Genomic DNA, 12,471 nt, shown 5'->3' with positions numbered 1-12,471 from the left:
CAGGTTTTGGGGAGGAGTACTTAAATTTGAAGATGAAGATGACTCTCACTGAAAATACCATTATCTATAGGAATCCACTGACATTTCTTTCCTGCTGATCGCTGAGTACTACTACTGAAGAAAATACCTTTAAACACGCATGAGCATATGTAAGATTCTTTAGTGTTATCTTGCTACATGCTTCCTATTGTTTTGGATGAATTAATCATCCACTTACACTATGACTACCTTTACAGAAACACACTCAAATATATCCCATTTTGGAGGGGTCTTATAGATGTGGGGGGGAGAATTTGGTGCAGCACTAATCACTTATCTAGTAATTTGTGTTTTATTGCCTGCCATGAGCACGATGCCAGCACACATTTCTTAAGCTACTTCTTTCAAGGTTGAGCAAAATATGGCTCTACATTTAGAAAGTATGATTTCCTCTAAGGTTCTAATCTATCATATGCTACATTTGAAAGGCAAAGGTATGCCTGTCTTTTACAATCACTTAAAATGTATGCTTAAATAGAAGCATTTAATTAAATTTCCAAATAATTTTCCTAATAGAGTTGGAATGTGTGTTAACCCCTTAGCTGTTTTCATGCTTCCATATACAGTGCCTATCAAACATGAAAAAATGCTAGTACTACTCAGCATTGGGAAGAGTGTTCCCAGATACTGTAGGAAGTATTATAAATTGGTGCACTTTTTCCTACAGGGAAATTAAGAGTTAATAAGCAGTATGCATAGTGAATCTTAAAGATGAAAAACAAATCTTGAACTTGGCAATTCTACTTCTGAGAATTTTTCCCAGTTAATGTATTCATTTCAATACAATTGATAGCGGCAAAAATTCAGAATAATGTGATTATTAATAATAGAACACTAATTAAGTAAACTACAGTATATAGATATTATGAAATTCTATATAGCCATTAAAAAGGGATGTTACAAATGCAATCAATGACTTGGGAAAGGAAGCCTGGAAACAACCTTAGGTTGGAACAGTAACATCTGTTTTATACATACATATACACATGGGGATACTTCAACAACATAACAGAAAGTGGAATTAAAAGATAAGCTTATTTTAATGCAAAAACAATTTGAAATCAGGGCCAGTACTGTAGCGTAGTGGGTAAAGGCACCACCTGCACTGCTGGCATCCCATATGGGTGCCAATTGAATCCCAGCTGCTCCACTTCTGATCCTGCTCTCTACTATGGTCTGGGAAAACAGAAGATGGCCCAAGTCCTTGGGCCCCTGCACCCATGTGGGAAACCGGAAGAAGCTCCTGGCTTCAGATCGCTGAAGCTCCAGCCACTGTGGCCATTTGGGGAGTGAACCAGCAGATTGAAGACCTCTTTCTCTTTCTCTCTCTCTCTCTGCCTCTCTAATAAATAAATCTTTTTTTAAAAAAATTGAAATCTACACATACAAGGAGTCTAGAAACGTCATGAAAATGTATATTACAAAAATACTATGGATGGATTTCAATTTTTTTCACCAAAACAATCTTATTTTGTTTTACGATTTACTGATCTATTTGAAAGGCAGAATGAGAGAGAAATAGTGGAACAGAGAGATCTTCCAGCCACTGGTTTACTCCCCAAATGGCCAGAATGGCCAAGGCTGGTCAAGAACTGTATCCAGGTCTCCCACATGGGTGACAGGAGCTCAACACCTGGCCCATCCACTGTTGTTTTACCAGATGCATTAGCAGGAAGCTGTATCAGAAGCAGAGCAGGCAGGACTTGAACCAGCACTCTGATGTAGGATTCTGCCTTCACCAGTGGCGGCTTAAGCTGCCGCACCACAACACCAACCCTATAGTCTTATCTTTTAATTCCATTTGTCATGAATGTTCTGAAGAATCCTTGTACACATGTGCTATGTGTATACATGTATACATATAAGCAACTGGGAAAAATGGGTGTTACCATAACTTGTTGGTGAAATAGTCCTCTTTTGTTCATCTGAATTGTGTAATTTTTATATAATAAATATGGACTACTTTTATGGTCAAAACTAATTACTTGATTAAAATACGCATTTTGATTAAAAAAAAATAAAGCTCTTCTAGCTGTTTTGCCCCTAGACACATGGACTGAAACCAATCTGGTAGGGCTGCTCCATCCCAGGGTGAATCTGATGAGCACTGTCCCTCCCAAACCTGGTCCCCCGAGTTCAGCCGTCCACTACCCCAGCAGCAAGGATCCTGCTCACCAGACTGTCCCGGACGCGTGGGGTCTCCAGGAGCCGCCGGACCCCGTTCTCCACGGTGATCCCCAGCCAGTTGAGCGCTGCCCAGCACCAGAGATAGTCGTAGCCGCCATGCCAGTAGCTCACGAACGCAAAGGTCATTGCGGTGGAGAACAGCGTCCCCAGCACGCCGCGCTGGGACCCGCCCAGCGGAACGTACACATACCTGGAGAAAGAGGAGGTGGTGAGGAGCCGTGCCAAGGACTGCCCTGCATTCTTGCACCTGCCGCTGCCGGCCGCACCGCACACAGCCCTCCCTGGTCCAGACAGACCACCCTTTGGTGTCTCCATCACATGAGGAGCTGGCAAAAACCTAGGTCTCAGCTCTCTAGGGCTCAAGGGTAAATGAGCTCGCCAGCCAAAGAGCTCTTACGACTCAAAAAATAGCACTTAGGAGAGGCAGAGAGGTCAGAGTTTCCGAGGGGATGTGCCAGGTCACTGCATGCCACTTCAACTTCCGGCTTGCTGGGCACTCTGAGTTCTAAGGCAGGTGTGTTCTTTACAGCTCACTCCATGACACGTATGGCAAACCCACGGCTGAGATTGAACCACTGAAAGCAGGCCCCTAACTGGCAGGAGCTGGGCGGAAAAGAGGGGTGCCAAAGTCGGTTCCCCCCAGATTGCCAGGCAAGTTGCCTAGAACAATGGAGAGTTCACAAGAGAGCAGCGTGGTGCTCCTCGGGCAGCCGAACTGGCACTCAGAATGTGCCACTGTCACGCAGGTGTGCCCTCCGTTCCCCACATGCTGCCAGGGGACACGAGGCCAGACCACGTCCTCCGATCAGTAATTTCCTATTTGAGTTGGGACAAAGCTCACACCTTGCATTGGCAGCGCCTGGAGAGCTGGGAGCACACCCTTCTTGCAGCAGCCTTTAAAAAAAGCCCAGAGCCATGCGGATCTGGCTGAAATGCCCATGAGAGTATTTCAGGCATGGAAAGCCAAAACACTCTGGCAAAAAAAAAAAAACAAAAAAAAAAAAAAACAAAAAAAAAACTAAATGAAAGATCTCCATGAGTGAGATCCCAGTGGAAAGAATGGGTCAAAGAAGGAGGTACCTTTCTCTGAAGGGAGGAGAGAACTTCCACTTTGACCATGGCCTTGTCTAAATATGATCAGAGTCAGTGAACTTAGGGGGCTTCCATAGCCTTGGCAGCTCATGACAAGAGCCTAGGGTGATTACTGAGGCCATAAACAAGAGTGCCAATTTGTTAAGTCAACAACAGGAGTCACTGTGCACTTACTCCTCATGTAGGATCTTTGTGCTTAGTGTGCTGTACATTGAGATTTAATGCTATAACTAGTACTCAAACAGTATTTTTCACTTTAAGTTTCTGTGTGGGAGCAAACTGTTGAAATCTTAATGTATGCTAAACTGATCTTCTGTATATAAAGAGAATCGAAAATGAATCTTGATGTGAATGGAAGGGGAGAGGAGTGGATAAGGGGAGGGTTGCGGGTTGGAGGGACTTTATGGGGGGAAGCCATTGTAATCCATATTCTGTACTTTGGAAATTTATATTCATTAAATAAAAGTTAAAAAAAAAGAAGTGAAAAAAAAAAAAAAGCCCAGAGCTTTATTTTTATTCACTACTGGTCACAACTCCTTGGCCCACTCCTATTCGTGGAGGAAAAGTAAAGCTCATGTCCTGTGTGGCAAGCACAGCTCCGAGACACTCTGCCTGTGTCTCTGAACCACCAGGCAAATGGTTTACACCTGCTGTCTCAGCATCCCAACCTGTGCAGCACCAGGCCCTTTATCTATCAATGTTTTCGAGGAAATTTAATTTTGAAAATCAGTTTTGAATAGAATTGTTTATAGGTAGGCTAGCCAAAACTACATAAAGTGACTCATCAATAAGGAAATATTTCCAGACTCTATGATTGTAATGATTTTTAAATGTAATTATTATTAAATGGACAAAGTCTCTCGCCTTGGCTGAAGTTGGCCAGGCTCCTTCTCTACCTTGGTGTCAGTCCTTCTTGGACTTGCATCACACAGCTGTAGCAAGAATCCTGCTAAGTCACTAGAGCAAGAGACCACCCCCTCCCCATCCCCAAGGTCAACATTCAGTCACCCTGCATATCCAGCCAAATTCCTCATCCCCTGCCCTTGGCGTCTGCTCACCATGGCCTGCCTTCCACAAGGATCCTGTAGATCAATTTAACCAGAGCCCCCATTCCATGATGCTTCCTCTTAATTCTCTGACCCCCACCCCCACCCCAGAAGATAGATTCTATCTTCCTTGTCCAAACTGGATTTGGAAATGAGCTCAGCTTTATACCGCAATCTTTTCTCCTCTATTGCAATAGTTCTTCAATAAAATTTTTTACCATGTTACTGTCGAGCTCTGGTCTTCAACATCCTTCACTCATAAAACTGTGTTCTAGTGTAGAAGAGAATTGACCTGATCACCTTAGACAAGGCCATTTTGTGAGTGAGAAAGCCGAGGCCAAGAAGTGCACCTGCTCCAAGTACATAGCAGTGAAGGGAAGGGACTGAGGTGCAAATGTGCCTCTGTGGCACCGGCACCCAGAAGCAGACTAGAAGGCACCGAGAATGCAGCCTTTTCAGAAACAAGTAAGCAAAGACAGTCATTCCTCTTGTACAAAACCAAGGTTGTCTCCCGTGTCAACCGAAGCAGCAAGTATGTGCCAGGCACCCACTGCAGATGAAAGGCCCTTCCTTCTGCTACCAAGCACTCTTTTAGGCCCCTACAGAAAACACAGAGAAATAAGATGGTGCCTCGGCCCTATGGACAGGTATGCAGGTTGTGAACAATAGTGAACAAGTCTCATCTTTAAACTGCACGATGCGGTACACAGTAGAACAGGAGGGTTTAAGAGTGTAGGGCAGAAAGAGACAAGCGGTGACAGGTGGAGCACAGGAGGCTTTCTGGCAAAGGCTCCCACCTGGGCGAGTGGTGGCCCTGCACCAAGGACACACAGGAAGGGCTGGGAGACAAACCAGAAAAGCCTGACCTCCCAGGGCAGGTGGTCTTACTTGGTGTTCTGCTGCCCCCTAGAGGTTGCTTGGTTATTGGTGTAGATTACAACAAACCTCAGCAGAGGAAAAAAAAAGAAAAGTGATGGTGGGAGGCACTATCATTTGCTGCTCCTACCTGCTTGGAGATAACCCCCGCCCCCATCAAGAGCTGCCCTTCACTTCACACAATCAGTGCTGGGCGCAATGAACTTGCATGTTTTTTTTAAAAAATTAAGTAACCAAACCAATATCAAAAGTATGAAGGAAGACTACAGTTTTATAAAACTAGTTATCCAATATTCTCCTCACTCAAGCTGTTGCATGTTGAGGCTTTTCATCATGTCTCACTCTACAACAGCAAGCTGTGCCGCGTATGCCAGAAAACCCAGGATAGCATAAAACCCTCTCATTCTGCACGCCAATGGTGCTTGATATTGGACTCAACTCCAAGGACGTGTTTTCAGGCTTGTGATAAGGAGGCACCTAGCCCCCTAATTGCATGCACAGCTATTTTAGGCACTTTCTAGAAGCCTGGCTGTTCCTTCGCCTTTGAAATGATAGCCAACAAAAATCTGGGAGAATTCTTTTTATTCCAGAAACCCATACATGACGAGGTGTCAGAGGACAGGGCACTGCTGGATTCAAACAAGAAGGCACAGTTTCCAGACTAGAAGATACAAATCCTTTCTTCACTCTAGATTTCTAGATGGTTGCAGGTGTGGTAAGAAGGAAGGTGAAGAGGTGATTTGCTTTTACAGATTCTACCAGTTTGGCGTCCATTCCATGATTAATAAAAACAGAAAAAAAAAAAAAAAAACAGTTGAGTCCATTTACTGAGATCCTAAACACAGAGCAATTGATTTCCCAGTGGAAGGAAGAAATCGGCCACACTTCTCCGCAAAGCAGAAATGGCGGGATCTTGTATCGTCAATGACAACATGGCACTGAGGGTGCACCAGGCCTCCCCGCCTGGCCGGCTCCGTGCGGTCCCCACTTGCAGAGAGAGCAACACTTGTTCTTAACTTGAAGGCAGCTCACAGAATCAGTGCAACATAGAAAACCCCAAACTGAGGAGGAGAGACCCATGGAAAAAGGCCATGGTCCTGATGACATCACTTAAACCACTAAAACAACTCTTTAAAAGCATAATGAGGGGCTGGTGCTGTGGTGTAGGGGGAGAAGCCGTCACCTGCAGTGCTGGTATCCCATATGGGTGCCAGTTTGAGTCCTGGCTGCTCCACTTCCAATCCAGCTCTCTGCTATGGTCTGGGAAAGCAGTAGAAGATGGCCCAAGCCTTGGGCCCCTGCACTCACATGGGAGACATGGAAGAAGCTCTTGGCTCCTGGCTTCAGATCGATGCAGCTGCAGCTGTTGCGGCCAATTGGGGAGTGAATCAATGGCTAGAAGACCCCTCTCTCTCTCTCTCTCTCTCTCTCTCTGCATCCTCTTCTCTCTCTGTGTAACTCTTTCAAATAAATAACCTTTTTTTTTAAAAAAAAGGCATAATGAGTGGTCCAATCTTCCAAAGAAGGGAATCCTGAGCCAACCATGTTCTATCACGCCATTTATCACAATGGGAGAGTGTCCCAGTGATACGTTACATTTACGTAACCAAATCTTCAAGTCAGCCTCCACATAAACATCCTCTAGTATTTTTATTATTTAAAAAAAAGTCCTCTCTGGGAAAGGAGTCTTGCTCAGGAGAATAGTGTTCACTATTTATGATCGGGTTTGGGTCAATGAGCTGTTAGCTGCGGTTCAACTTCAGAAGGCCATAGTGTCAGTTCTACTTTGGGGAACATGGAAGAGTTTCTGCAAAGGTGGGACCCGCTGACTTGACAGCTGGCACCCTGCAGAAGTATGACTGCAAGAATTGGGGCATGGGGATTGTGTTGTGGCACAGTGGGTTAAGCCAGCCCTTACAAAGCCAGCATTCAGCGCTGGAGTGCCAGTTAGAGTCCCAGCTGCTCCACCGCCAATCCAGCTGCCTGCAGATGCACCTGGGAAGGCAGCAGATGGCCCAGGTACTTGTAAGTTGGCTATAGGGGTACCACTGAGAAGGCATATGTGGAAGAATATCTCTATCTTCATCTGCTGGCTGTGAAAACAACTCAAGAATGTGTCTACAGTGGAGACCAGGTGGTGGGAATCCATACACACACTGTACAGGGCACCCTTCTCCCGAGGAACCACATAGTAGCTCTCTAGCTTTCTGTGTTATCTCCAAGTCCTTTGCCACAGGAGAACCCCAGGCCCATCAAGGGGTGAGGGTGACGTGCACAGACACTGTCCAGGGATTTCACAAGGTAGGCTTGCAGGCTTCCAGCTTTCAGTCCCCAACTGCACAGCAGAGGCGGGGCGGGCAGCGGCTGACCTCCTACTCCAGCTCTGCCTACCTAGCTCTGCTGTCAAATCAGACTCAGGAACAAAGGGGCCATCACACCTCCATGCTTTTGGTCTCATTGCTGCACCCTCTAGGGTAGTAGACAAGAAGTCTGGTGTTTAGTTCTCAGATAGCAAGCTGCAGATCTACTGACACACGTGTTTTCAAAGGAAGATACATGCAGAAAAGAGCATAATTTACTTTTAATGTCTTCTACCCGATACAGATCATAATGGAATTTTAATAAGTAAAAATCAGCAGTTGGTTAATGGGCAGCCATAGATTTTCAGAAGGCTAAGAAAGGTCCACACTCAGAGCAAAATGCATATTTTGAGCTGGGCTAATTCTCGGCTCCTTTTACTAAAGGATGCTGGATTTAAATTTCATACGCAGCTCTGAAAATTACATATTAAAAATTCTATGTCCTACTTGGCAACAGGAAAATGTGGAATTTATAAAATACAAATTAAACTCAGGCTATATTTAGTCCACATTTAAACTTCTGGGTTCATGTAATTAGATGCCAATTAAAAAAAAACTTCCTTTTCTTCAGCCCACAAAGCTGATAGCTCAGTGGGTTGAAGTACTGTGCTGATGAACCCAAGCTTGCAACTTTCAACTCCAAGTTCATAGCCCCCAAACCCAAACTCCAGTTACCTAAAAGCTTGCTCGCTTGCTCCCTCTCTCTCACTGTGGGAGAAGCTGAAAGAGTCTGAAGTCTGAATGGCCCAGCTCAGTTGTCTTCACCACTGGACCCAGCTCCTGCAGCAACAGTAGCAGAGAACAGGACAGGAAGGAAGCCAACCCTTGAAGGCTGGAAGACGTGGCCTTGGTCCCGCTCTGCCACTGACCGATCTCTGTAACCTGGGGCAGGTCAATTAAGCCGGCTCCAGGTAAGTGCAGACACTAAATAGGTACTGTGAGCACTAAGATCAGAGATGAGAGGAGACAGTACATTTGTCTAAGCACTCTGGAGATCTTACTGTTCAAATGTGACAAGAACACTGAGTATGACATCAACCTTCTATAATACAGTATCATTAACTATAGGCCCAACACTGTACAGCATCTCCGGAACCTATTCACTTCACATAACTGAAACTTTATACCATTGATAAGCTATACCCCTCCCCTCCACCCCCAGCCCCTGACATGCACTGTTTTATTCTGTGCTCCCATGAGTCTGATTGCTTCAGTCCTCATATTTGCAGCACCATGTAATACAGCACATGTTCTTCTGAGACAGGAGCTTATTTCACTTAGCAGAATATTCTCCAGGTGCATCCATGTTGTTACTCACCGATACCAAAACCAGACAAAGGCACCACAGAAAACCACAGGCAGATATCCCTGATGAGCATAGATGCAAAAATCCTCAACTAAATAGTAACAAACTGAATTCAACAACACATGCAAAGGATAATTCAACTGACAAATGAGCTCTAGGCCTGAACACAAACTCTGTGGTTCAACAGACACAAATCAGTAAGTGTATACATGATAGCATAAATTACAAAAACTATCTGGTCATTTCAATAAATGCAGAAAAAGCATTTGAAAAAAAAAATCAACAGCCTTCATGATACAAAAGAAAAAGGAACCTCTCAATAGGGACTGACATTGTGGTGCAGTGGGTTAAGCCACCACCTGCAATGCCAGCATCCCATATGAGCTCTGGTTCCAGGCGTGGCTGCTCCACTTCCAATCCAGTTCCCTGCTAGCATGCCTAAAAAAAGGGTCCAGTGCTTGGGCCCCTGCCACCCACATGGGAGATCCCGAGGGAGTTCCAGGCTCCTGGAGTCAGCCTGGCCCAACCTAGCTGTTGCTGCCATTTGGGAAGTGAACCAACAGATAGAAGATCTCTCTCTCTCTCTCTCTCTCTCTCTCTCTCTGTGTGTGTGTGTGTGTGTGTGTGTGTAACTCTTTCAAATAAATTAAATAAATCTTTTTTAAAACTTCTCAAACTAGAAATGTAAGAAATTAACCACAACACAGTAAAGGCCATATAGGGCAAGCCCACAGCTAACATAATCAATGGTGAAAATAAATGAAAGATTTTACCTTCAGAGGCCACTGTCACTTCTATTCAACGTAGGAATGGCAGTCTTCACTAAAGCAACAAGGTTGGAGAAAGAAACAAAAGGCATCTAGACAGGAAAGGAAGAAAACTGTCTGCAGATGACATGATCGTTTATGTGGAAAGCCCTGAAGACTTCTCAGAAGTTAGAACTAACAAGTGAATTCAGTAAAACTGAAGACTCCAAAGTCAACATACACAAATCAATCACTTTCCTACACCCTGACAATGAACTATGTCAAAAGGAAATTAAGAAAAAATTTCATTTACAAAATCACATCAGAAATGATTAACTATTTAGGAATGAACTAGGAAGGTCAAAGATTTATACACTGAAACCTACAAACCACTGATGAAAGAAACTAAACACAAACAAATGAAAGATAGCCTATTTCCATGGATAGAACTGCACATAAGAGAATGTATACTTACTAATAATGGGTCAGCAGCAACATAATGAGTTCAAGAAAATGTATGTTATTTGTTCTTAAAACACAAAAAAGTGAAGGGATGCAAGGAAACTTGAAGGTGATAGATATGTTTATTACTTTGATTATAACAATTTTATAGTTGAATACAAATGTCCAAACTTAATAATTGTACACGTTAATGTTTGCAGTGTTTAGCATATCAATAAAGCTATTTTTAAAGGCCACCACCATAACAATTAGTAATCTTTTATCTTCCACAAGCAACTGAAGGTATCAAGAGCTCTGGTCTGCTCGCTCAGGGATGTCCTTTACGTGAAACCATTTATCTTAACTATGTCACCATCAGATCCAGGTCACTTGGTGTTTAAGGGGCAAAGCTATGGATTCACAACTCTCATAGACCTGTTGATTTCCTAATCCAGATTGCCAGCTGTTCTCTACACATCTGAAATAGGCTGCAGAGAGACCTGTGGTAGATATGTGGGTGGGTCAGAGGAAGGTCCCCACGACCAAAACCTGGCCCATTGCCAACATCTTGCTATCAGAACACTGCACCTTTCTATCAGGGTCTGCTTATCTATTGAGCACAAAAGTCACTTGACCAAGTGCTTTCCTTGTAATGAGTGGCTGTCATACGGGCAAGGCCTAAAGAAGGTCCTTGTACAGCTGAACTCGCTCTACCAGCTTTAAGCAACCTAACACTGCTTTGGATGCTTAGAGTCCCAGTGACAAGAAGTGTGTGTGGTGTTACAATCTTCACTCCGCAGAGGCAAAACAAAGCAAAAGCAAACAACTCTCCTTAAGATTCCACCCTTCAAAACTAGCTGCCAGTCACAAATAGGGGTAGAGGAAGGCCAGGAGTTGGCGTGCACACTAGCAAGGGATATGCATTGCTTCCTGCCTTGGGGTTTCCAACCCTGTCCTGCTTGAAGCACATGGCAGCATCAGCAGTCCCAAGGGCTCCCAGACCCCCATCTACTTTGGGTTATAAATAAATACCCTACAAAGCAGATTCTTTGGAGGTTTGTGCATGGGAGACAGAGACTGAGTTAATACCCTTTAGTGCTGTGGAGTTGAGCTTAATCGCTAATAAAAAGGTCCTCGAAGCCTCAGTTTAATAACCACCAAGATTTCCTGGCTGCCTGCCTGTCTTCCCACCTTCCTCCCAAGAGGATGCTAAAAGCATTTATAAGCTTCCCTGGGCCAGATGAAAAGGGGAGAGTGTATGAGAACCAGAAGTAAAGGGGCAAACCCAGATAAATGCACAATGAGCATGCATTTCAGGGTCAGAAAGAGGCCCTGGCCCCTAACACACTTCCCAATCTTTGCTCCACTAGCAGACTCCAAACCCAGGGATCGGAGTTGCAACCGTCCCAGGCACAAAGCTCAGCTTGTGAGCAACTGTCCTGCTGTCCCCTTCAGTCTGCCTCTCACCCACACCCTCGCCACACCCCCTGTTCCCAATCTTAAACCCATTCATCACAGCTGTTAGGAGAATGTTTACTACAAAATGAACTTGTAGGACATAAAGGTTTCTGTGCTGGTATGGTGGCTTGGGGGCTCTACAAGAAGGCGTTCTGAAGACAAATGTGATCAAGACATGCCTAACTGATGACCAAAGCACTGCCTCCTCCATCCGGGTTTACAGAGCAATGACTCGGACACAGCCCTGGAGAGGGCTCTGTGGAGGCAGGGCCCAGGCCTCACACGGGTGGGTACCCCAGGTTCCCATGGCAGCACACACCCTCTCATACTGAGTCCCAACAGTGGGACAGGCAGGCCGGAATAAAACAGCAACTGCTGAGATGTACAGCTGGGAGAAAGAGAAGAGGCAAAGCTTTTGAAAAGTTCTGTGTCTTCAGGAAGCACCCAGTCTGATAATGGCAGCCAAATCCTTACCTTGCTGGGGGTGGGGGTGGGGGGGTGTCTTGAATACAGTAGGTTCTCATCGCATTCTTTTCCAAATGAGCACCCATCAGCCTGGCTGTCTCAGAGTCACTCTCCACCTGGCTCCCTCCTTTGCCATCAACTCCATCTCAAGAGTCTCTAAGATGATTCTACACTGTAGTCAATGAACTTCATTCCTGTACAAGGCTGGGCTCTGCCACTATGTCACTGGTTCATGGAGGCCCATGGCTGTCTCTTCCACCACTGATCTTTCTTTTGTAAAGATTTATTTATTTATTTGAAAGAGTTACACAGAGAGGGGAGAGGTGGGGGGGGGGTGTCTTCCATCCCCTGGTTCACTCCCCAATTAGCCGCAACAGCTGCAGCTGCACCGATCCAAAGCCAGGAGCCTCTTCAGGTCTCCCACATAGGTGCTTTCCCAGGCCACAGCAGAGAAC

General features: G+C 45.0%; 1 protein-coding gene across 8 annotated transcripts in view; it reads right to left on the bottom strand.

Annotated features, from left to right (window-relative positions):
* The window catches only part of HHAT (hedgehog acyltransferase), a 305,572-nt gene that overhangs the window by 74,903 nt on the left and 218,198 nt on the right, over positions 1 to 12,471 (bottom strand). For all 8 annotated transcript variants that reach the window (XM_008268452.4, XM_008268451.4, XM_051821308.2 and 5 more), the window contains one exon: positions 2,215 to 2,416. In XM_008268452.4, coding sequence (XP_008266674.2) covers positions 2,215 to 2,416 — 202 coding nt within the window. The remainder of the gene's footprint in view (positions 1 to 2,214; positions 2,417 to 12,471) is intronic.

Source organism: Oryctolagus cuniculus, chromosome 13 (assembly GCF_964237555.1).
Source record: "Oryctolagus cuniculus chromosome 13, mOryCun1.1, whole genome shotgun sequence".
In the NCBI taxonomy this organism is placed as follows: domain Eukaryota; kingdom Metazoa; phylum Chordata; class Mammalia; order Lagomorpha; family Leporidae; genus Oryctolagus; species Oryctolagus cuniculus.
The sequence above is the reverse complement of the archived record's forward strand: the minus strand, read 5'-3'. Positions and strand labels throughout refer to the sequence as shown.